General features: G+C 46.6%; 1 protein-coding gene across 1 annotated transcript in view; it reads left to right on the forward strand.

Annotated features, from left to right (window-relative positions):
• ASAP1 (ArfGAP with SH3 domain, ankyrin repeat and PH domain 1) overlaps window positions 1–9170 on the forward strand; it is a 399491-nt gene extending 390321 nt beyond the window's left edge. The window contains 5 exon segments of the mRNA XM_017870527.1: window positions 169–258; window positions 261–281; window positions 284–657; window positions 3276–3398; window positions 6473–9170. Coding sequence (XP_017726016.1) covers window positions 169–258; window positions 261–281; window positions 284–657; window positions 3276–3398; window positions 6473–6547 — 683 coding nt within the window. The 3' untranslated portion in view covers window positions 6548–9170.
• The last annotated feature ends 16209 nt before the right edge of the window (window positions 9171–25379 follow it).

The raw sequence follows: 25379 nt of genomic DNA on the forward strand, positions 1-25379 counted from the left end.
AGACTCTGTCTTTGTGAAGCTACCTGGGGGACCTGGCCCCTGAGTCCATCCATTTCAAGTGTTCACTGTAGGTCAGTTCCCTTTGTAATGATGGCGCCTCTTTTAGGTGACTGACAGGAAAGCAGCCCTTCCCACCAATGACCTCCCTGTTTTTGGTTGCTTCCACAGTGGCACTAAGGAAAACAGATCATCTCTCCCTAGACAAATCCAACATCCCGCCCGAAATCTTTCAGAAATCATCACAGTTGGCAGAGTTGCCACAAAACCACCACCTGGAGACCTGCCCCGAAGCCCACAGAACTGGCCCCCAGGCCCCAAGTTGGAGATTTGCCACCTAAGCCAGGAGAACTGCCCCCCAAACCACAGCTGGGGGACCTGCCACCCAAACCCCAGCTCTCAGACTTACCTCCCAAACCACAGATGAAGGACCTGCCCCCCAAACCACAGCTGGGAGACCTGCTAGCAAAATCCCAGACTGGAGATGTCTCACCCAAGGCTCAGCAACCCTCTGAGGTCACACCGAAGTCACACCCATTGGATCTGTCCCCAAATGTGCAGTCCAGAGACGCCATCCAAAAGCAAGCATCTGAAGACTCCAATGACCTCACGCCTACTCTGCCAGAGACGCCCGTACCACTGCCCAGAAAAATCAATACGGTGGGTGGGACCAATGTTCAGGCCCTTAGGAACCCTATGCCGCACTTTGCAAGTTGATGGGAGGGCGAGTGCTCCAACTTACACAAGAAAAAGCAAGAGCTTGCTCACCTGACGCTTATGTGCTCTGGTTCAAGCATGATGGTGGATTGGAGCCTGTGGGTTACAAACTCAGGCTTTAGGCTCCAGCAGACGGCTTCAAGTCCTGGCCTCAGTGCCTAACATAGCTGCACAACCTTGGCAAGTTACTTTCTCTGAGCCTTACTTTCTTCACATACAAAAAGGAGCTAATACATTATCTGAGCTCACAGATGATTAAATACAGTGACAAATGAGCAACACTTGGCTGGCACCTAGACCACTCAGCAAGTAGTCACTCTTATCTAGGAACCTTGAGGATGAAACTTTTCCTTTCCTGAGGGTCACAAGAAAGCAATTTCCCTCTCAGATGTCTAGGTATTTTCTCTCTTTTTTTTTGAGAAGGGCTTCCTCTGTCTCCCAGGCTAGAGTGCAGTGGTGCGATCACAGCTCACTGCAGCCTCAATCTACTAGGCTCAGGTGATCCTCTTACCTCAGCCTCCTGAGGAGCTGGGATCGCAGGTGCGCATCACCACACCTGGCTTTTTTTTATATTTTTGGTAGAGATGGGGTTTTGCCATGTTGCCCAGGCTGGTCTTGAACTCCTGGGCTCAAGCAGTCCTCCCACCTTGGAGTCTCAAAGTGCTGGGATTACAGGCGTGAGCCACTGCGCCTGGCTCTCTGAGTATCTGCTGAGTCAGACCTTCTCACTGCATCTTCCTAAAGGAATTGGAGATAAAACTCTCGATATAATAGAACAGCATAGAATTTTGTAGAAATCTCATATTCTGTCATTTTCATGAAATGTTTCCTACTGTATATCAATTTTATTTTAATATAAGTGATTTTATTCCTCACATTCTTTGTGGAAATGTACTCCAGGAAGATGTCACATGCTTTTTATCTGGAACATAGCTGCCCTCCCACCAGGGCACCAGCTCCCCAGGAGGGGGAACACAGTCAACAGGGAAACCAAAAGTTCTCCCACTGCACATGGCAGTTCCACCCCTCTCACATTCTGTTATACACAGTACCCAGCACTTTAGGAAGAGGCAAGTGGATCGCTTGAGGCCAGGAGTTCAGGGGTGCTGTGATCCAGCCTGGGTGACAGTACAAGACCCTGTCTCAAAAAAACTAAAACGAGGCTGGGTGCAATGGCTCACAGCTGTAATTTCAGCACTTTGGGAGGCCAAAGTGGGAGGTTCCCTTGAGCCCAGGATTCATGAGCAGCCTGGGCAACATACGGAGAACCTGTCTCTTTAAAAAATAAAAATTAATTAGCTGGACATGGTGGCACATGCCTGCTATCCCAGCTACTTGGGAGGCTGAGGCGGGAAGATTGCTTGAGCCCTGGAAATCAAGGCTGCAGTGAGCGTGATCATGCCACTGCACTCTAGCCTGGGCAACAGAGTGAAACCCCGTCTCAAAAAAAAAAAAAAAGTTACAATAAAAAGTTACAATAAAAGTATGTCAATATCAATACTTAAATTAAGAAAAATAAAACCCATCTTCCTGTAGGTTGGAGGCTGCCGTTTGTGATGGTAGATACTTCTAGCATTCAAAAGGGAACTCTTCATGACTCCAAGCACCACTTACGCAAAATTTTCATTTCATGCTACACAGTGTATAGTTTTATTATGTCATTTGATCTCCGCGTTATAAATTAACACACTACAGGCCTCTCGGTTGCGCACGCAGTCACTGCCACAGTGCTGCCAGGCTTCTCCAACCCACCCGCACAGGCCCTGAAGGGAGCTCGGAAAGCAGCTGGAACTATCAGGGTGATTAAAGGAGAAACCAGGGGACAGAGAGGAAGAGTCACTCCACCCAAAACATTTAAACAGACAGCTTGCTTTTTTTTAAATTGCCAATTAGCCAGGTGCAAAACAAACAACCCATCATTTAGAAGGTAATACCTCTATTTTCACTTTTCTGTTTGCAAAGAACTGGAAGTTCAACAAGTAAATGCTCAAATCAAAACTGATCAAAAATTAAAACGGTTTTAGGAACTGCATAGACTTCTCCGAGCCCCAGGCCGATCCTGCTGTGTTTAACCAGCATGTACTGACTTGCTGTTTTGCATGAGGGGACTGAAAAATTTGTTTATGCTGCACATTCAGTATGCAGAAGCTGCACATTTTGCTTTACGTCATGTTTCCTAAAAACATTTTTAGACTCTGCTGTCATTCTGCGAGCTGATGTGGGTTGGGGGGGGTACAGAGTGCTTGATGTTTTTTGGTGAAGCTGAATTTTGATCCCTACCCATAGTGTTTGCTTTCTGGTGAAAATAACTTGTGGATGCCCAGTCACCAATGCAGGGCCACCCTGATGATGAGGGGAGAGGAAGGGCCTTTGGTTCCTTAAGAGTACACAGTATACTGGGCGCCTGGCAGGCACTCTTCTTCCTGCCCTTCAAGGGTGAGGAAATCAAGGCTCAACGAAGTTAAGTTACTTGCCCAAGGTCAACCATTTTACAAAGAACCGCTGCTCTTTTTTTCCATTTAGGCCGTTCTTTCAATTAAAACCCAGTTTCTTTCTTTAAGGGGAAAAATAAAGTGAGGCGAGTGAAGACCATTTATGACTGCCAGGCAGACAACGATGACGAGCTCACATTCATCGAGGGAGAAGTGATTATCGTCACAGGGGAAGAGGACCAGGAGTGGTGGGTACGTACGAATCCGTCCACTTCATCGGTACATTCATACAGCATGCCTGGGCAGGCACCACATGGGAGCCTACAGACAGTGCGGTAAAAGAGGGCCCTTGAGCACAAGGACCCTGTCAGCTGCATCACTCACCCAACAGCCATTGAATACAGTATTCTCAATTGTATTTTCTATGTCACACACTATTACATGCTAGAAAAGCAGCCATGGAGCTGGCTGGGCACGGTGGCTCACACCTGTAATTCCAGCACTTTGGGAGGCCAAGGCAGATGGATCACGAGGTCAGGAGTTCGAGACCAGCCTGGCCAGCATGGTGAAACCCCGTCTCTACTAAAAATAAAAAAATGAGCTGGGCATGATGGCGTGCGCCTATAGTCCCAGCTACTCAGGAGGCCAAGGCTCAAATCAAAACTGATCAAAAATTAAAACGGTTTTAGGAACTGCATAGACTTCTCCGAGCTCCAGGCCGATCCTGCTGTGTTTAACCAGCATGTACTGACTTGCTGTTTTGCATGAGGGGACTGACAAATTTGTTTATGCTGCACATTCAGTATGCAGAAGCTGCACATTTTGCTTTACGTCAAGCGATTCCTTCCAGGAGAATCGCTTGAACCCAGGAAGCAGAGGTTGCACTACACTACAGCCTGGGCAACAGAGTAAGACTCCATCTGAAAAAAAAGAAAAACAGCCGTGGGGCTTTGAAGACAGGTCAAGAGAATTAACATTTGTATGTACTTTACCCATGGCATCATGTAACCTTGTGAATTGTAGGCATTTTCTGATTTTTCAGATAAAAAACTAAAGCAGAAAAAAGTTGAGCATGTTGCCTGTGCTCCCTCAGCCAGTAAGCAGGCTAAGTCAAGATTCTGGATTGGCCCTGATCCCAGAGCCTATATGCTTTGCTCACCATTCCACACTGTCCCCAGGCTGGGAATCAGAAGGCCGGAGTTCCTCCTCAGGCTTAGCAGTTGACAAGTCCTCAGGCTCCATTCTTAATCCAGTTTGCAGTTCTTTCTTTGTCAAATAGGCCAAGACACCTTCTCCACGTCATTTTAGGAAAAGATTAAATGAAAATATCTATGAAAATTCCTTTTACATTAAAACCTGCAGCCCAGGCATCAGGAGGGAAAGACATCAGCATCCTCATAGGCCTTGCTAGGTACTCAGGCTACAAGTGACCTGTGAGGGCAGTCCACACATCTGTTAATTTTCAGTTTCCCAAGGAGTAAGTCCCGATGGGAACTGCCAGTCCAAGGTACAGTGGACAAGCCCCCTCTTCCGCTTTCCTTGTTGATCATTTCCTGCCATCAGGCTGAAAATTCCCCTTCCTTGGCAGCCTGAGCCCCCTCCTGCCAAGAGGGATTCAGTTCTATCTGCCAGGAAGGGACCTGAGGCTCGCAGTTGAGCCAGCAGTACCTAAGAATGCCCAGAAATACATGTGTACACTCATATGCATGGACACACATTCACCTTTGACTTTTCTTCCTTCAGGCCTAAACAGTGACCTCAGATTCTTAATCACAGCTGTAAGGATTTTGTTTGGACTCAACTGGGGCAATTTTGCCCTCCAGGACATTTACAATATCTGGAAATATTGTCAGGACCAAGGAAGGGGGTTGCTACCAACACCTAGTAGATGGAAGCCAGAGATGTCACTAAACATCCTCCAGTACTCAGGGAGCCCCCACAAGCAAGGATGCCAGTAGCACCATGGTTGAGAAACCCTGGACTGAAGGGATCAGCCTAGGGAGGCCCAGGGGGTGCCTTCAGCCTCTGTCAGCAGAGTGGGGCCTGCCTCTGGCATGAAGCCTGTCAGAGAGCCCATTTAGTCTCATGACGAGGAGGTGGGCTCTGAAGCCCCCCGTGTGAATCAGTTACAAGCTCTGTGGCCTTGGATAAATAAAGCATGTCCCTTCTGTAAGCCTCACTTTCCCTCTGAAAAATGGGACACGGTTATTCGTTTCTCACAAGGATGTTGAGGAACTCACTTTGTAATCTGTTAATATTATTATAATCAGGCAGTGATCATGTTCTTTGCTAAGCAACTGATGACTACAGCAGAGATACCTGAGGGCAGTAGGAAGCTGTCATTGTGTCCCTAGCATCATTCCTAGGGGACATTGTGTGTGCCACCATTACATGCCTTGCCAGACATAAAGATGGTGCCACACACATCCTAACTGTGATGTGAAATTCACAAAGACCTCATACATGCACAATGCCAACTAAGACCACATGTGGTAAGTAGGCAGACCTTCAGCAGAGCTAGGCAGGCCTGGTTGACTCTCTTCCACTCTTAAAACCACCTTCCTCTCTATCGATTTGGCATTGGAAGCCAATGTGCACGATTTTGTTTCTTCTGTAGAAGACCCATTACGTGATTTTCTTTAGTGCAATCAATACTGATCTAATTGAGGTAATTAGAAAATTTTTACAGGTAACTGTGGCTTACAGGCCAATGCAGCAGACACTGAAATTGCCATTGGCCACCATCAGTCTCAAACTTTCACAGTATTCTTCCTCCACAGTAACCGGAAAACAAGTGATATTACATAGCGGCCTTTTCATATGCTTTCTTTTTTTCTTCTTTAAATGTATCACACAAGCCTGGAAAGAAGGGAGTTTTGTAGCCCCACTTTACAGAGAAGAGGCTTAGCAAGGTGTGTCTGAGGTCACCCAGCTGTAAAGGCAGCCAGGCACCCTGGTTCAGAGCAAGGACTCTAGAGCCCCATGCCTGTGGGAGAGCATGTCACCTCTCTGGGCCACTGTCCCTTCATCTGTAAAATGAAGATTGTAAACTGTATAAGAAATACCCATCTCTAGGGGTTGTTGTGTGGGTGCAGCAAGATCCACGTAGAATGCTGAGCATATTGGAAGTTCTGTCGTTTGCTGTTTCCTTATGTAGTTTATGACCGTTAAGCTCTCTGTAGTTCACTGAAGGGTGGGAAGAAGAGTAAGCCTGGGATTCCACCCCCAGGTCTGTGGGCAGACTGGGCTGGGCTCTTACCCACTGGGCTTGTCATGGGGCCACTGCCTGCTGCCTCCATCCTGACCACTCTCTTTTCTCCCTGCAGATTGGCCACATCGAAGGACAGCCTGAAAGGAAGGGGGTCTTTCCAGTGTCCTTTGTTCATATCCTGTCTGACTAGCAAAAAGCAGAACCTTAAGACTGTCCACATCATTCATGCAAGACTGCTGCCTCCATGTAACCCTGGGCACAGTGTGTATATAGCTGCTGTTACAGAGTAAGAAACTCATGGAAGGGCCACCTCAGGAGGGGGATATAGTGTGTGTTGTAAATATCCTGTGGTCTTCTGCCTTCGCCAGTATGAGGGTAGCCTCGGACCCGGCGCGCCTTACTGGTTTGCCAAAGCCATCCTTGGCATCTAGCACTTGCATCTCTCTATGCTGTTTTACAAGCAAACAAACAGAAATAGGAGTATAGGAACTGCTGACTTTGCAAATAGAAGTGGTCTCCAGCAACCGTTGAAAGGCATAGAATTGACTCTGTGTTCCTAACAATGCAGTATTCTCAATTGTGTTACTGAAAATGCAACATTAGCAAAGAGGTGGGTTCTGTTTTCCAGGTGAAACTTTTAGCTCCATGACAGACCAGCCTGTAGTTATCTGTGTGCACAGTTTACAGCTACAAAAACCTACTTTGGTATTTATTACAGAAAAGTGCTCAGTTAAATGTAAGTATTACTCCTTCAGCAAAATATTCACTGACCCAAAACTCTTTGTGGCATTTTACAATGCACACAGCCTCATGCAAGTTTAGACAAGTGGCTTTACACTGTCTTATGAGTGCCCGCCCCTGATATATTACCTCATTATGCAAAAATAACATATCTTTCATGACTATTTTGACAAAAGTTTAAAACACATATGAAGTTCAACTTTCAGGAACCAAGGACTGCCAGAAAATATTAGCCTCTACATTATGCATGCATTTAGAAGCTTACCTGAAATCTGCCTTTTATAAAGGAATAGTATGGATAAGTGGAATTGTACATTTTTTAAACTTGATTGCCATTAAAGCAGAAATTATAAGGTTGCGACAATATTTGTTTCTAGTCATTGGCTTTCTCAAGAGTATGGATTGACATTGTGTTATGAATGCACATCCCTCAGATGTGTTGAAGCATCCATTGCATCCATTTTTTATTATTTTCTTAGTTTTGTTCTTGGACAAATTTAAACTTTTAAAAGATTCTTCAAGATTAATTTAAAAGTCAACCCTTCACACAGTTTCCCTACTGTATGTAGAATCCAGGTGCTGAAACCAAGTGTTTCTTTTCCCATGCTCTTTGTTAAACCCCAATTATAGATAATTTTTCCAGTCTTAAGCTCTGTCCACCTTCAAGTCAATTCATAACCAAGTTTTTGAACGCTGCTATGAATTGCACTGTGAAAAGCACTCTTCCCTCTCAGTTTTCTTTTCATCCCAGCCATGTTTATGGCTTAAGATCCTTAAGAACATTGTATTTCAGTCTTTTACATCAGTCTGAATTTTGGAAAAGAACACAATAGTTGTACTCCACAGTCAGTGGAACTGTTCCCCGAGTCCGAGGCTCATGTGTCATTCTGGCACTACATTTGCTTAAATTGCTATTTTGGCAACAGCACAGAAAACTAATATTTTTAAGCAGAGAATCTTGGCAATGAGTGAGAGATGTTAATTTCACAGAAGCACAACTCCCAACCCAACCCTTAGGAAAAGCCGTCTTCCATCGTTACAGTGCTTAGTGAATATTAATTTAGTTCTGCTTAAGTGGTTGCTATACAAACTTTGAATAGCCACCTAATAAATAAACCTTGCATGACAAACCGGCAAAATATTTTATCAGCTGTTATTGGAAAGTGATTTTAAGCAATTGCTTCCTCAGTGTCAGGGCACATGTGAATTTCCACACCAAACTGAGAGCATGAGGAACCAGTTGACATGCTGGGATGACTGGCAGCTTTAGCAGCCTCGGTACTGAAGCCACACCAGTGTCAGGATGGAAGTCAGAATCTGAGGTTGCTCAGTGTCCCGGTCACTCATTTACACATTTTAACTTGCATTGAAGAGCTCTTCATTTTTGTGGCCTAGACTCTTTTCACTGATCCCAAAATAAACTTTTTTTAAAAAAAAGAAAAAAACACACACAAAAGCTGCATGTCTAAAATTACATGGAGTTAATGTCTATTCTTTTTCCCCTTTTGCAGCAACTTACACAGCATTTTTAATACATTTTTTTTCTACTTTTTTTGTTCGGTTTTGTTTTCCATCAGGAATTTGAGTTCTCTCTAACCCAGCTTACTGTGGGACATGTGGGACATAGGAAAACTCGGTAGATATACCTTTGGTGATCTTGTTGAGTTTAAGTCTGATCTTGATCTTAAACTCAGTAAGCCACTATCTGCAATTTTGTACATTATATAGTATTTTGAAGATATGGAACCTTATGAAAAAAAATAGCAAATTAGTTCTTTTTCCCCCAGAGGGGAAAGTTATGTTCTGCAAATAGTGTGTATCTTATTTTACTGTTGAACAGCAATTGCTATTTATTTTTTTATTGCCTAGAACTTCAACATGTTGTATAGGAATCCTGTAGTGCCACTAGTTAAATGCCGAATTCTCATCTGGATGTTACCATCAAACATCAGTACACTTGTCATTTCACATGTGTTTAATGTGACAGTTTTTCAGTACTGTATGTGTTAATTTCTACTTTTTTTAATATTTAAAATTGCTTTTAAATAAACATATTCTCAGTTGATCCCAAACTTCTGAAATCAGGCCATTTTGTGAGTTGTTCACTACCCTGCTGACAGGAGAGAATCAAGACTTCCTCTGGCTGTGCTTTCGGGTATATACGTAACACAGCAAACACACGACACTGTGTGTGTCACTCCAACCCTTGTCAGTGATCACTCTGGATACATAAAAGTATGTGGTACTTGCCCCAGCTTACAAACTGTGGGCCTTCGGACCCTTTGTCCTCCACCTTCCTCCTTCCGCCTCCACCACGTCCACTTCTGTGCCTGTCCATGTGAGCAGGGCAGGAAGAAGGTGGAGGGGCACGAGGCTTACATGTTGCCATGTGGACAGCACTTAGACTGAGTGCCGTGTGTTTGCTTCTGTCACGTAGCTGTCACGCCTAGTGCTGCCACGCAGTGGAGCAGACCTGGCCCAGGCACTCTGTCTCCATTAACCCCCTGAATCCTTTGCAAGCCAGGAGAAGCGTGAACCCCTCAGCTTTACAGAACTTACAAATGAGGCTCAGAGACATTCATTCACACACAAGAGACGTGTGGCTTGTAAATCACTAAGGCAGGAGTGCACACAGGTGGTTCTGGTGCCAAGGCCATCCTCGGGATTCCCACTGCCCGGAAGACACTCTCGGTTATGGAGAACCGCTGCGGCATGGAGGATCCTGAAGTTCTGGTCATGGCATTCCTTCTATCATCTTTCATGAAAGTTGGTAGACATGGCTGGGCACGGTGGCTCACGCCTGTGTTCCCAGCACTTCGGGAGGCCGAGACGGGTGGATCAACCGAGGTCGGGAGTTCGAGACCAGCCTGGCCAACATAGCAAAACGCCATCGCTACTAAAAATACAAAAAGTTAGCTGGGTGTAGTGGCTCACATCTGTGATTCCCAGCTACTCAGGAGGTTGAGGTGGGAGAATCGCTTGAACCCGGGAGGCAGAGGTTGCAGTGCGTGAAGATCACGCCGCTACACTCCATTCTGGATGACAGAGCAAGACTCTGTCAAAAAAAAAAAAAAGTTGGTAGACATAATGTGCCTATTCACAGTCCAAGACAAACCCTTCAAACACGTGCTACCAGGGGAAATGGGCTTGGGCATGGAAGCCAGCGACTTTCTATCGGGATATTTCTGGGAAAAGCCAACATAGTGACCTGGATAATCCAGGGAGAAGCGAAGCCAGCTTTTCATCTGATGACAAAATGTTCCTTCACATCGGTTGTGTGGTTTTAAGCCTGAAACTGTCTGTTTGGAACTGGCGTCCTCCCTCACCACCTGCTGACTCTGTTGAAAGAAGCCCCTGCCTTATCCACCAGCTCAAAGGTGAGGCCAGGAACTGGAGGCTTACCCCTGTCTCCACCTCAGGTCCTTTGAGGGTTTACTGTGCTTGGGCCCATGTTTCCTTTACATGTTGTTTAGTCTTTGGCCGGGCGCGTGACACCATTAGGCACATTCCCACAGTTGAGTGATGGGCAGCCATGTGGACCCAGGTCCTTGTGGCCCCAGCCACAGCCCCTGACTCTCCACACCCTCTTTCTTCCCTCCCCTAACCCTGTGCCCACATCTGTTGGATTTTTTCCATTTTGTAGACAGGATCTTACTTTGTTGCCCAGTCTGGTCTCAAACTCCTGGGCTCACATCATCTTCCCACCTGAGTCTCCCAAAGTGCTGGGATTACAGGCATGAGCCACCATGCCCTGCCCAGCCCCCCACTGGGTACTGTTGCAGGCTTGAATGTGTGTGTGTGGCAGGGGTGCAGTGGTGGTGGCAGCAATGATCATTACTGAGATCATTCAACCTGTTCTCCTCTGCCCCCCATGTGTTCTCCTCTGCTCCCCCTGTGTTCTCCTCTGCCCCCGCCCCCCATCCCCCGTGTGTTCTCTGACCCCATGGAAATCTTTGATTCTCCCCGTTATGCACTATGTGAGTAATTTGGAGTGAATGGGCTCACATCTGTAGCAGGGGTGTCTGAGCATGTGTCCCTCCCACAGAGGTGTGGCCTCTCCAGCCAGTTGCCTGGGATGGAGGTGAAGTCCACTAAATTAGGTCACCTTACTGTTACACACCTGAGGCTCGCATATTCCACAAGCATTCCATTTTTGTCTAGACAGTGCCAGGCCTTTGATTGCAAAGACAGCCCTATATTCTGTCCCTGATAAGTGGAGAGAGACAGGTAAGTAATGACTATAGCGTTCACCTGGCAGGGAGCTGCCTGGAGAAAGGGGCGTAGCTCATCCTAGGGGCCTGCACACATTGAGCTCCTGCAAAGCTGCTGGGACGATGTGGCATCCCTGCAACAGATGGAGCAGACAGGAGAAGGAAACGGCAGACTGAAGGCAGGCAGGCCCAGCCCCAAAGTCCCTATGCTGTACTGAGGAGCACTCCGTGGAGGCAGATCCATGGACCACCAGCAGCTCATCCTACTGAGGGGTCCACGGGGGCTGAGCACCAGACCAAGAGCTTTAGCAGCACAATTGCAGTTCTCAGCAGCACTGTGAGGCAGGAACGATTACTTTCCCCGTTCACAGATTAGGAGACTGATGCTCAGAGCAGCTGAGTCATGACTTGCCAAAAAGTCAAGTCACTCATGAAGGGTGGAGGCAAGAATTTTGAGCCCTGACATCAGGGTTCAGCCATGCAGCTCCTGGCCACAACCCTGTGCTGCCTCTTGGCTGCTGCTGGTCAAAGCTGGCCTGTCCCGGCCCTCTACCATTAGGTCAGCACCAGGGAGGGGTGAACCATGAAGTGTAATGAAGTCCCAGATTCAGAAATTAAGGCGTTTCTCACAACATGTCATGGACAGCCACTGGGCACTTGGGAGCTAGAGGTGGAGCTGGCACACAGGGTGACCTGGTGCACGCACAATGTGAGTGAGAAGAAAGAGTGTGTGTGTCTGAGCACAGCAGCCCATACAGAAACACTTGAGCTCCTGAAAACAGGAATTAAAGCTCAGATAAACAGCTGTTTTGCAAACTCTTACCACACAGCAAACCCTAGTCTGAGGCTCAGGAGGCCAAAACCTTGACCTTCTGCAAAACTGCCAGGAGAGAAGTCTTATTAGGCTTCACACTTCAACAGAATTTAAAACTTTATAGCTCTGAGAAAATTTGAGGGCACAAGATGGCAAATGTGTCACATGCACACTGGCCTAAAATATATTAGGGCCAGGTTTTCACATTTTGGCAGCATCACCTGAGGTCCCCAGTGCCGGCAGATTCTGAGTCTCAGGAAGGACTCAAGAATTTGCATTTAGTCAGCATCCCTGGGTGGGGACTCAGGTCGCTCCTGGCCCACCTTGAAGTCCCTGAGACTCTGGAACTGACATCACAAGGGAGGATTACCGGGAATCCATACGGGCCGTTTCTAATAGTGGAGAGAACCCTCATCCTGGGCTCAGTGCTTATAGAACTACAGCTGTCTTTTTCCTGCTTTGTTAAGATGCAATGAAAAGAACACAGAAGCCAGGTAAAGTGGCTCATGCCTGTAATCCCAGCACTTTGGGAAGCTGAGGTGGGAGGATCACTTGACCCCAGTATTCAAGAACAGCCTAAGCAACGTGGTGAGACCTCATCTCTATGGAAAATTTTTAAAATTAACCGACATGGTGGTGCACGCCTGTGATCCCAGCTACTCAGGAGGCTGAGGTGGGAGGATTGCTTGAGCCTAGGAAGTCAAGGCTGCAGTGAGCCATGATCGCACCACTGCACTCCAGCGTGGGCAACAGAGCAAGACCCTGTCTCAAAAAACAGAAAAGAACACACAATTTGGAGTTTGACAGACCTAGTTCACCTTCTGCTTTGGTCACTTACCAGCAAATGTGCGCAACAGATATTTATTGAGATGCCTACGTGTGAACAGCCATCTCTGTAACCTCCAGCACATGGCTTAAGCTCTGAGCCTCAAGTTCCCTTAGATGTGACACTTAGCTTGGGAGTCTGTGGGCTGCAAGGTGGAACAGTGCTCAGTGACCCACGCAGTGCTGTGTGACCATCTCTATAAAGCTAGATACACACTGTCCATACCTGGCCACTGGCTTCTCCGTGGAGTGTGAACTGGATGCAGGGCCTGGGACCTCTCATCGCCGGCAACATAGCTTCTGTTCATCCCTAAGTGTGGCAGCTTGGTAGCCTGGCTGGGCCAGCCACAGCCATTTGTTACCTGGGTCCAGAGGGGTTGGATCAGGGGAGGGTAAGAGTCTGGACTGTGAAATCAGAAAACAGTGCGCTGAGCCTTAACCTCTTCAAGCCTCAGCATTTTTCCTTTGCCCCAATGGGATAATGGTAGTCTTAGTATCATAGAATTAGTGTGATAAATGACATCATTTATGGGATGCTGCATGTAACCTGCTTGTCCTAGTGCCTAACACACAGTAGCACAGAATACTAATCCTTAGCATTCACCACTTCAGAAATGATGAGAACTTGCACACTGACCACCATGTGCAAAATAAAAAGAATAAAATGACTAGAACTTTGAAAACTCCTCACCTTCCCCAGTGACAAGTGAGAAATTACAGACATAAACCTCCTCCGTGCTTGACCTGCAGTTGGTGAGTATTTCTTGAATGAGTGAGTACATGAAACCAGTCAGAAATAACCGCTGTTGAAAGGGGCAGAGTCCGGGGAGTCACGTTAGCTACTCTCCTTTCAAAGGCATGGGCAACACCTGCCCCCAACCGAGGGCCAAAGCCGGGAGCCTCTGAGCCACATTGGCTCTACCCACTTAGGCTGCATATTGCTGACTCCCACCCAAGAAACAGGCTGCTTGACAATGGACCTCTTTTTACGGTGCATTAAGCCGCTGAACAAAGATTCACAAGAATACATTGTCTGAATGTGCAAGCCTGGTTCCTGCTCAGCTGGAAGCACTTAGAAACGTCAGACACCGAGACTACCCTGGCTGGCTCCACCTCCAGTTACCAGCTACTTCCCTATCTGAAGCTCCTTTTATGGCTCTGCCACCCTAAGTGAGCTCTGAAGATGGAGGAACAGCGATGCCCCCAGGGTTACCCATCAACTAGTTCCAGTGGCCTGGGGTTTACTTTCCCACGCAAAACCCAGGCCCAGTCTGGTCTGCACCAGAGTGGAAGATGCCAGGGTGGTGACCCTGCTTGCTTGCAAGGAGAGGGAAGTTAAGGGCATGGAACAGGAGGCAGAGAACAGGAACAGAGTCACAGGGAAGTCAGCTACATACATACCTACTCAAGCTGAACATACTCATGTTCTGTGACCCATAGATTCATGAGTGGAAATGTGGCATACATTGGCCAAAGACGTGACTAGAATGTCCATAGCAGTCCTGTTCGCAACAGTAAAACCTGCAGGTTACTTGAATATCCACCCACAGTGAAATATATAAATATATATAAATTGGGGACTATTCATACAATGTATTCAGTAACGAGAATGAGCACTCTCTAACCACATGCAGCGACATGGATGAATTTCCTAACATTGCATGCAAAAGTCAGACTCAAAAGAATTCCCTCTTCGATTCCACTTAATGTGGAAAAATAAGCAATCTGTGCAATTACAAGTCAGAACAGACCGGACGCAGTAGCTCACACCTGTAATCCCAGCACTTTGGGAGGCCGAGGCGGGTGGATCACCTGAGGTTAGGAGTTCGAGACCAGCCTGGCCAACATGGCAAAATCCCGTCTCTACCAAAAATACAAAAAATTAGCCGGGCGTGGTGGCAGGCACCTGTAATCCCAGCTACTGGGGAGGCTGAGGAAGGACAATAACTTGAACCCAGGAGGCACAGGTTGCAGTGAGCTGAGGTTGCATCATTTCACTCCAGCCTGGGCAACAAGAGTAAAACTCCATCTCGAAAAAGAAAAATAATAAAGTCAGAACAGTTGTTACCTTTGGGTAAACACTAGAAGAGGACACTGGAGGAAGGGTTTGGGGGTGAAGACACTGTTCTCTTTCTTTGGGTGCTGGTCACAAAGGTCAGTTCAGTTTGTGAAAATTCATCAAGCCATTCACTTCTAATACATGCACTTTTCTCTTGTGTGTTATCCCCACAGATAAGCTGGTAAATGTTTAACTCTCAAACAAAATTTGTTTTAATTAAAAAGCCCTTAATTGTAGCCTTTGTCAATTCCTGTGGTGTAAATAGTTCTACCATGGTTGGTTGCATGCTGCCAATGTGGTGTCAATTCTGAGTTGGGCAGAGACATATGATTTGTTCTTGCAAGTTCAGTTGAGCCAGCTCCAGGGAGACGACTGGTTATACTTCAACAAAGAGATCTTTTGAAAAGTAAAGTCTTCGAAAATGAGAGGTGAAACAGTGCTGGACGGGGTATGTTACTTCTTGCTTGGTACCCTGCTAGCACACCCATCACCTACTTCCCCACCTCCCTTTACTCTTAAAAAAAAAAAGAAAAACTTACCTGTATTGAGATAAAATTCATATATCATACATTTACTCATTTAAAGTGTACCTTTTGTTTGTTTATTTTTGAGACAGGGTCTGTCTCTCTCCCAGACTGGAGTACAGTGGCATGATCACTGCTCACTGCAGCCTCAACCTCCTAGGCTCCAGCGATCCTCCCACCTCAGCCTCCCCAGTAGCTGGGATTAGAGGCAGGCAGCACCATACGAGGCTGATGTTTAAAATTTGTCTAGATACAGGGTTTCACTACGTTGCCCAGGCTGGTCTCAAACTCCTGGGCTCAAGGGATCCTCCCATCTGAGCCTCCAAAAGTGCTGGGTGGGATTACAGGCGTGAGTCACCACACCAGGCCTAAAGTGTACATTTTAATGTTTTTTGATATACATGCAGAATTGTGCAATCATCACCATAATTTTAGAACATTTTCATCACCCCAAAAATAAGACCCCTACGCATCTCACTCCCCATCTTCCCCAACCCCTGGCGATCACTAATCTCCTTCCTGTTTCTGTAGATTCGTCTCTTTTGGAGACGATTCCTAGAAATGGAATCAGATGATAGGTGGGCCTCTGTGACCAGCCTCTTTCACTCACCATAATGTTTTCAAGGTTTTTCCATGTTGTAGCATTTATCGGTATTTTATTTCTTTTTTTTCTTCCTCAAATCATGAGACAGTATTTCATTTCTTTTTAGTACCACATAGTATTTTGTTGTATGCATCTACTACATTTTGTTTTTCCGTTGATGGACATTTGGGTTGTTTCCGCCTTTTTTGACTATTAGGAATAATGCTGCTATGAAATTTGTGTACATATTTTTTGTGTGGATGTTGGTTTTCATTTCTTTTTGGTTGTTTGTTTGTTTGTTTGTAATGGGGTCTCACTCTGTCACTCAGGCTGGAGTGCAGTGACACAGTCTCGGCTCACTGCAACCTCTGCCTCCCGGGTTCAGGCAATTCTCCTGCCTCAGCCTCCCAAGTAGCTGGGATTACAGGTGTGCACCACCACACCCAGCTAATTTTTGTATTTTTAGTAGAGATGGGGTTTTGCCACATTGACCAGGCTGGTCTCAAACTCCTGACCTCAGGCGATCTGCCTGCCTGGCCCTCCCCAAGCGTTGGGATTACAGGTGTGAGTCACTGCGCCCTGCCGGTTTTCATTTCTTACATATACATTTTAGTAGTGGAATTGCTGGGTTATAGATAATTCTATGTGTAACCTTCTGACAAACTGCCAGACTATATTCCAAAGTGGCGACACCATTTTCCCAGCACTTTGGGAAGCTTCCCAAGAAGAGAAATCCCTCCCAAAGTGCTGGGATTACAGGCATGAGCCACTGCACCTGACCCAGAGCATTCTCAATGGCTTATAACTGCTTTTTTTTTTTTTTTTTTTCACTTTTTTGATCATAACTGCTTTTAGTAGAGGAAGCCTGAAACTGCTGTCTCTTCGGGCAATGGAGAGAGAGAAAGTGCAAAATATCACTGCTTTTGCTTTTATTGTTACTAAAGCAGAGATAAGCAGAAGTGATTCTCAGCTTCCTGGGCCAGTAAGAAGTTTGCCAAAAGCTGAAAGCAAGAGGTGTCCTTTATTTGTCTCCTCTCTAGGGGGAACAGCCTTTTGACCCCAGTAAGGGGTTTCAGTCTCCCCCAAGGCGTCGCATCTGCCACCCGCCAGCCTGATGGGGAGTGCTGCTTGGATAGATGTGCCCGGAGCCTTTGGGCCTAGTCTGCTCCAGGTTCTGCCACTCCGATGACACCCACAGCCATGTTTTGCTTCCAAAGTCAGGTTGCACAGTGGCCTGGGGGAGAAGAAAGGGCCAGGCCGGTGTTAGGTTCTAGAACAGTGGGTCTGGCACAAGGCCCAAGGGTGAACTGTGGGTTTAAAAATAAAAATGAAACTGTTCTAGAAGTTCCTCATTATTTCCCCTCAGGCCCTAACAGTAAAGTCACTCCCTTCCATGAGTCAGGCTGAGAAATGTTGATACCATGATAACGCATCACCTTTACTCAGAATCCTCCCTGCGAGGCAGGATTCCTGGGCTCAGACACACCCCAACTGGCAAGGTGTCTGCTCCTCCTTGTTCCCATGATGTCCCAGAGGAGCCAAGCCCAAGAGGAGCCAAGCCCAGAGCAGGTACCCTGATGCTGCCTTTCCGCCTCTGCCAAGCAGACCCATTGGTCCCTGCCAAATCTCTGAGTCTTTGCTTTTCCCATTACTTAACCTGTAGGTCTCAAACTTGAATGCTAACAGTGCAAACCCTGCACCTCGCTCTCAGAGACTCTGAGTCAGCAGGCCGGGTGGAGCTGGCAGAGGCCCAGGATTCTGTCTCTGCAGATTCCCCCAGGTGATTCTGACGTGGGTGGTCACAGACCGTCCTTTGAAAAATGACATTTGCACATTTTGATTTTTTTTTCTTAAAGCAATATGTGGATATTAAAGCAAAAAAAAAAAAAAAAAAAAAAAAAGAGGGCTTAGATGGAAATGGGCTGGATTCTGGCCTGGCCTCTACACACTGAGTCCTGCGAGGCCATCAGGCCATGTTTTCCTCACTTGCTTTAGCCTTTCCCTCATCCCTGAGGCATCTCCTGCACAAGCCACTCTCCTTGTTCCAGCCACACTCCATCAGCACCTTGTGTAACCTCCGGCGAGTTGTGGGGCTCAGGCCATGACCAGATGTTGAGCTTGCTAGGCATGGCCTGTGTCTGCCCATCTGATGCTCTCTGCAGTGATATGCACAGTGGCTCCTCAGCATCTTTAAAACCTGACCCCATGGCTGGGCACGGTGACTCACGCCTGTAATCCCAGCACTTTGGGAGGCCGAGGTAGGCGGATCACTTAGGAGTTTGAGACCAGCCTGGCCAATATGGTGAAACCCCATCTCTACTAAAAATACACAGATTAGCCGGGTGTGGTGGCGCACGCCTGTAATCCTAGCTACTCAGGAGGCTAAGGCAGGAGAATCGAGAATCACTTGAACCTGGCAGGCAGAGGTTGCTGTGAATCAGGACTGCGCCACTGCACTCCAGCCCAGGTGACAGAGTGAAACTCCTTCTCAAAAAAAAAAAAAAAAAAAAAAGATAAACAAATTAAAAATCCGACCCCATCCTACCAAAAATACACTGAGAGAAAGGGTGAGAATCACAGAAGCCATTCTCTTTCCTTCTGGCCTAGGAGAAGACGTCCAAAAACAACTGATACCTCATCCAACTGGTGTTGCTATCAGTATAATCCTATTTGTGCTTGCACCAATTAGAAGGGGAAGAAGGAATGAGGAGGGGCAGCCCTGCAGGACAGCAGTGGCAGGAGACAAACTGGAACCTGACTGCTGGGATCACCCACCCCCAGGACTGCTGAACCAAGATGTGGGGGATGCGGCCTGGGCTGTGGCCCTTGCTGGATGCCTATAGCCAACTGGATGACCTTGAGCAAGCCTTTTCCCCTCTAAGTTTGAGTTTCTTCATCTGGAAAACAGAAATGACAGTTCTGCCTAGATCCTGGCACTGTTGGGAGCATGCATGAGTGTGCATGTACATGCATAGATGTTCTTATGTGTGTGTGCACATGTGCATATATATATGTATGTAAGCTTTTTATTTATTTGTTTATTGAAACGCAGTCTCGCTCTGTCACCCAGGCTGGAGTGCAGTGGCATGATCTCGGCTCACTGCAAGCTCCGCCTCCCAGGTTCACACCATTCTCCTGCCTCAGCCTCCCAAGTAGCTGGGACTACAGGTGCACACCGCCACGCCCAGCTAATTTTGGTATTTTTAGTAGAGACGGGGTTTCACCATGTTGGCCAGGCTAGTCTCAAACTCCTGACCTCAAGTGATTTGCCTGCCACGGCCTCCCAAAGTGCTGGGATTACAGGCATGAGCCACCGCGCCCGGCCCACTTCTTTTTTTTTTTTTTTTTTTTTAAGACAGAGTCTCTCTCTTGTTGCCCAGGTTGGAGTGCTGTGGCGCAATCTCAGCTGACTGCAACATCTGCCTCAAGGGTTCAAGCAATTCTCTTGCCTCAGCCTCCTGAGTAGCTGGGATTACAGGTGCCCGCCACCATACCCGGCTTATTTTTGTATTTTTAGTAGAGACAGGTTTTCACCATGTTGGCCAGGCTGGTCTCAAAGTCCTGACCTCAGTGATCTGCCCACTTTGGCCTCCCAAAGTGCTGGGATTACAGACGTAAGCCACTGCGCCCGGCCTGTGTGTAAGCTTTGAACATGGTAAATCACTATTCTATTAATGAGCTGATTCATCTTCCCTGACCTTCCGGAAGGTGGATGTCTCGCGTTGCTTTCCTGGCTGCTCGGCTGTATGTAATCAGCACTGCAGGAAAGTTGGGAGCGAGGGGGCTTTCTTCTCCACTCCAAAGAACCCATTAACTCCCCTCTGATGCCCTGGGAATGCTGGGTCAGGCTTTCAGGACACAGCGCTCCCCCATGATGCAGAAAGATACCCATCCTGGCACCTTCCTAGGGCTTATCTGACTGACAGCTCAGGTACCTGCTGAAGAGGAGGGCGACAGAAGGATCTGCTGGTCCCAGGAGACCAGAGGTGGCCACGGCCCCTGAGAACACGCAGTCGGGAGGAGCCCTTCCTGACCTTGGGGATCTCTGGGTCCAGAGAGCACGAGTGACCTGCCCGAGTGTTTGTTAAATGCTATTTTCTAGGCACTCTTCTAAACGTTTTCAAATACCTTAATGTGTGTAAATCACAAAGCAGCTGCATTAAATAGGTTCCAGTGGCATCTCCACTTTACAGATGAGGCCTTGGGGCTCAGAGGCTGTCATTTTCTACAACAAATTACTGTGACTTCATTGTTTAGAATAACACAGATTTATTCTCTTCTTCTTCTGGAGGTCAGAGGTCTAAAACCAAGGTGTTGGCAGGGCTGTGTTCCTTCTGAAGGCTCCAGGGGAGATTTACTTTCTTGGCTTTTCCATTTTCTAGAGGCTTCCTGCATTCCTTGGCTTGTGGCACCTTTCCTCCATCTTCAAAACGTATCACTCCAACCTCTGGCTGCCTGGTTTCCTCTCCTTTTTTTGACTTTGACCCTTTCATTGCCCTTCATAAGGACCCCTGTGATTACACTGGGTCCACCTGGGTAATTCACAATAATCTCCCCATTTGAAGATCCCTCAATTTCCCAAAGTCACACAGCTACAGCGTTTGTCTCAGGCAAGTGCCACCCAGGTGGCTTGGTCCCTCAAACCCCTTGTGACTACAAGCTTGTGAGCTGTGAGCTCCATCCTGGTCTCACACCCGGCAACTTCCAGGAGCTGCGTGCTGCAGGCCGGCTCCTGGCTCCTGGCTCTGCCCTTGGCTGGTTTCCCTACCCCACACTCCCCAGCTAGGGACAGGGGCAGCCCAGCCAGCTGACTGCCTGCAGCAGGAATGGACAAGAAGGCAGGCCCAGGTGGCCCCAGGTAGCCCCCAGGAATCACAGCCTTGCCCTCACCACCAGCTCTGGGTCTCTAACCGACTCAGTCTTGAAGCAACCTGTCCTTATACCTGGAGGCCCATCTTTATAGTAGACTGATAGCCATTTATCCTCTGAGAGCCGTTTTTTCTTTTTCAGAGACAGAGTTTCGTTCTGTTGCTCAGGCTGGAGTGCAGTGGCATGGTCATAGTTTCCTGCAGCCTCGAATTCCTAGGCTCAAGTGATCCTCCTGCCTTAGCATCATGAATAGCTGGGTCTATAGGTGTTCCCCACCACGCCCAGTTAATTGTTTATTTTATTTTATTCTATTTTATTTTATTTTATTTTTTTGAGACAGAGTCTTGCTCTGTGCCCAGGTTGGAGTGCAGTGACGTGATCTCAGCTCACTGCAACCTCTGCCTCCCAGGTTCAAGCAACTCTCCCGCCTCAGCCTCCCAAGTAGCTGGGACTACAGGTGCACACCACCATGCCCAGCTAATTTTGGTATTTTTAGTAGAGACGGGATTTCACCATGTCGGCCAGGCTAGTCTCAAACTCCTGACCTCAAGTGATTTGCCCACCACCGCCTCCCAAAGTGCTGGGATTACAGGCACAAGCCACTGCGCCTGGCCCCCATTTTTTTCTTTTAACTGTGTACATACTATGTGCCAGGTTCCATTCACAGAAAATAATCAACACAGGACTGCCTCTGTGGAGACTCAGAGTCAAGTCAGCAAAATAAATGCCTATAAGCCGGGCACCATGGCTCATACCTATAATCCCAGCACTTTGGGAGGCCAAGGAAGGACGATCACTTGAGGCCAGGAATTGGAGACTTGTGCAACATAGTGAGACCTCGTCTCAAAAAAACAGAACAGAAAAAACAACAAAATGTACACAATACTTAAGTGAAGCAGTTTTCCAGGCAAGAAATAATTAAAATTATAATAATATTTTTGGCAATACATAATAAGCATAAAACGTGTTAATACGCTGACCAAAATTTTAATTCTTGGGAAATTTCCTAAGAAAAATAAAACATTTATTTTATACAGTTATTTTAAAAATATATGTGAGTAGTTAATTTTGATAGAGCCACCAATAAAATAATATGTAACCACAAAAAACAGAAGCACAAAACATGCAAACATACTGAACACACAATGTTTCAGGGCAGAACCCAACATCCACCAACAGAAAACTAATTTGCAAAAGTCAGGTGACTCTTGACAATGGAACACTAACAGCTGGCAAAAAGAAAGAGATGGAAATTCTCGATGTGTCAAACAGTAATATACCTGTTTTTTATATGGAAAAAAATTCTGAAAGGATTTGAGTGCCCTGGTTCTGAAGTCAGACTTTTTACTTACTCTCAGTATAACCAGTTTAGAAAGAAGATAGTAACATTTAATAAATTTGAAGCTGCACATAGCTACCTATTACTCAGCTAATCCATCTTCGAGTACATAAAAATTCTGTCCTATACGTGCAAAAGGAGACATGGGAAATATTCTTGCAAAAGTACTGTTTAAATTAGCAAAATACCAGCCTGACCAACATGGCAAAACCCTGTCTCTATTTAAAAAATACAAAAATTAGCCAGGCGTGGTGACACGTGCCTGTGATTCCAACTACTTGGGTGACTGACACACAAGAATCACTTATACCCAGAAGGCGGAGGTTGCGTGAGTCAAGATCATGCCACTGCACTCCAGCCTGGACAACAGAGCAAGAATGTCTCAAAATAACTAACTAACTAAATAAATAAGCAAAATATTGGAGTAATGAAAGTATCATCCATGGAAGAATGAGCAAAACAATTGTGTTACATTTGAATGGTGTGATACTATACAGCTTTGATTAATTCTTGGAACGAATTAACCAGTTTTTCATGTTATATTATGTGCTACATACTGTTCCAGTACCTAGAAAATAGTCTTTGCTCTCACAGAACTGGCCGTCTTATGGAGGAAGGTAGGTAGTAACAATTGGATAGGCAGGAAGACTCGGTGGTTCACGGTGTTCAAAAGTGCCATGAATCGCTAAATGAATAGACCAGGACTACATGTAACAATATGAATGAGTAGTGCTGAGTGAAAAAGAAAGTTACCGAAGGATTCATACCAAATGAAACAATTTCTCTGACTTTTTAAGATCTGCAAAAATTTTTGTTTGAGAGCGTCACTCTTGTTGCCCAGGCTAGAGTGCAATGGCGCAATCTCAGCTCGCTGCAACCTCCACCTCCTGGGTTCAAGTGATCCTCCTGCCTCAGCCTCCCCAAGTAACTGGGACTACAGGCATGCATCACCGTGCACAGCTAATTTTTTTTATATTTAGTAGAGTCAGAGTTTCAAAATGTTGTTCAGGCTGGTCTCGAACTCCTGACCTCAGGAGATCTGCCCACCTCGGCCTCCCAAAGTGCTGGGATTACAGGTGTGAGCCACCACGAGCAGCCAAGGTCTGCAAATTTTTACATACCGTTTATGGAAACATTGGGATGATTAACTACAAACTCAGGAGACTGGTTATCTCAGAGGAGGGAGGGAGAACCGTGGGTTCCAGGGGACACAAGGTTTCCCTCACCAAATAAAGAAAACAAAGAAAGAAAAAGATCTGATGCAAACATGGCTAAATGTTAAGATCAGAGAGAGTATGTGGGGAAGGTAGACTGGAGTTGGCCGTAGACAAACAGGAGGCGCCAGGGAGGAGAGAGCCTTCCAGGAGGGAGGGGCTGTCTGAAGTGACCATGTTGTTTACATCATTGTGCTGAAACATTCAGCACTTTAAAGAAAACCCAGGCCAGGCACGGTGGCTCACGCCTGTAATCCCAACACTTCGGGAGGCCGAGGCGGGCGGATCACCTGAGGCCAGAAGTTTGAGACCAGCTGGTCAACACGGCGAAACCCCTTATCTACTAAAAATACAAAAATTAGCCTGGTGGGGTGGTGGGCACCTGTAATCCCAGCTACTCAAGAGACCGAGGCAGGAGAATCACTTGAACCCTGGAGGCAGAGGTTGCAGTGAGCCGAGATCATGCCACTGCACTCCAGCCTGGGTGACAGAGCGAGACTCCGTCTCAAAAAATAATAATAAAGAAATGAAAATCCAAAATGGTTTTGTTTCCCTGGATATAAGCTATCGGCCTGATGGCCTCCTTTCTGTCCTCCAGACCAGGCCCAACCTCACCTCGGTTCATTTGTTAATTTTTGTCTTTGGTGTCCCCACCTTCTTGTGAAATTTCAGCCAGAGATTGGTAAGAAAGTATTTGGGCGAGGTGCAGTGGCTCACACCTATAATCCCAGCATTTTGGGAGGCCAAGGCAGGAGGATCGCTTGAGCCCAGGAGTTAGACACCAGCCTGGGCAACATGGCAAGACCCCTGTCTCCACAAAAAAAAAAAAATTTTAAGAAAAAAGAAATAATAATTTTAAAAAGTATCTGGATCTCGCCTTTAAAACACAGGCTGCTCCCCTTTGTGTGCAAATGGCAGCAGCCCTGGAGCTGAGGAGGGTCTCATGTCATCTGACTTCTTTCAGGGCACATTTCCAGAGCCCCTGCTGGGCAGCTGTTCTGGTACTTGGAGTCCCACAGGGAATCCAAAGTCCAGGTTTTCCTGGCACTCACATTCCAAGGGAGAAAACAAAATAGACACAAGTAAAACAAATAAGAGAAGAGCCGATAATAAGTGTCATGGAGAAATCAAACAAGAAAACTCGATAGTGACTGGTGTCACTTGGTAATGCCAAAGTAATTTAGAGGTTTCTTATTTTTTTTCTCAAAAATGTTTAAAGTAAACTTTCTCAATGAAAAGATCTGTTTTAGCCTTATGGTCCTCTTTTTCTTAAAAAAAAGAAAAAAAGGGGGGGTATTCAAGTTAAAACAGTGCCATTTTTCCCAACTGTTAGTTGTTGGAAGGAATCACTTTATTCTTTCCGTCCCTCTCAAATACCTTCGATGTGCCAAGAATGTGGCTTTTACGAGCTGTATTCTCCTGATGATAATGCCTGTTCTTGCCGCAAAAAGTTCGCAACAACTATTGTCAGCAGAAAAGCCAGTTCTTTCTCTCATCAGTCAGGCGGCTTATCCAAAGATCCACTTATTTAAACTGCAAAACAAAGATATCAAGGTGGGGCCAGGTGCGGTGGCTCACACCTGTAATCCCAGCACTTTGGGAGGCCGAAGTGGGCGGATCATGAGGTCAGGAGATCGAGACCATCCTGGCTAACACGGGAAAACCTCCTCTCTACTAAAAATACAAAAAAATTAGCTGGACGTGGTGGCAGGCGCCTGTAGTCCCAGTTATTCGGGAGGCTAAGGCAGGAGAATGGCGTGAACCCGGGAGATGGAGCTTGCAGTGAGCCGAGATCATGCTGCTGTACTCCAGCCTGGGCGAAAGAATGAGACTCTGTCTAAAA

This window comes from Rhinopithecus bieti, unplaced genomic scaffold, assembly GCF_001698545.2.
Source record: "Rhinopithecus bieti isolate Rb0 unplaced genomic scaffold, ASM169854v2 scaffold_54, whole genome shotgun sequence".
In the NCBI taxonomy this organism is placed as follows: domain Eukaryota; kingdom Metazoa; phylum Chordata; class Mammalia; order Primates; family Cercopithecidae; genus Rhinopithecus; species Rhinopithecus bieti.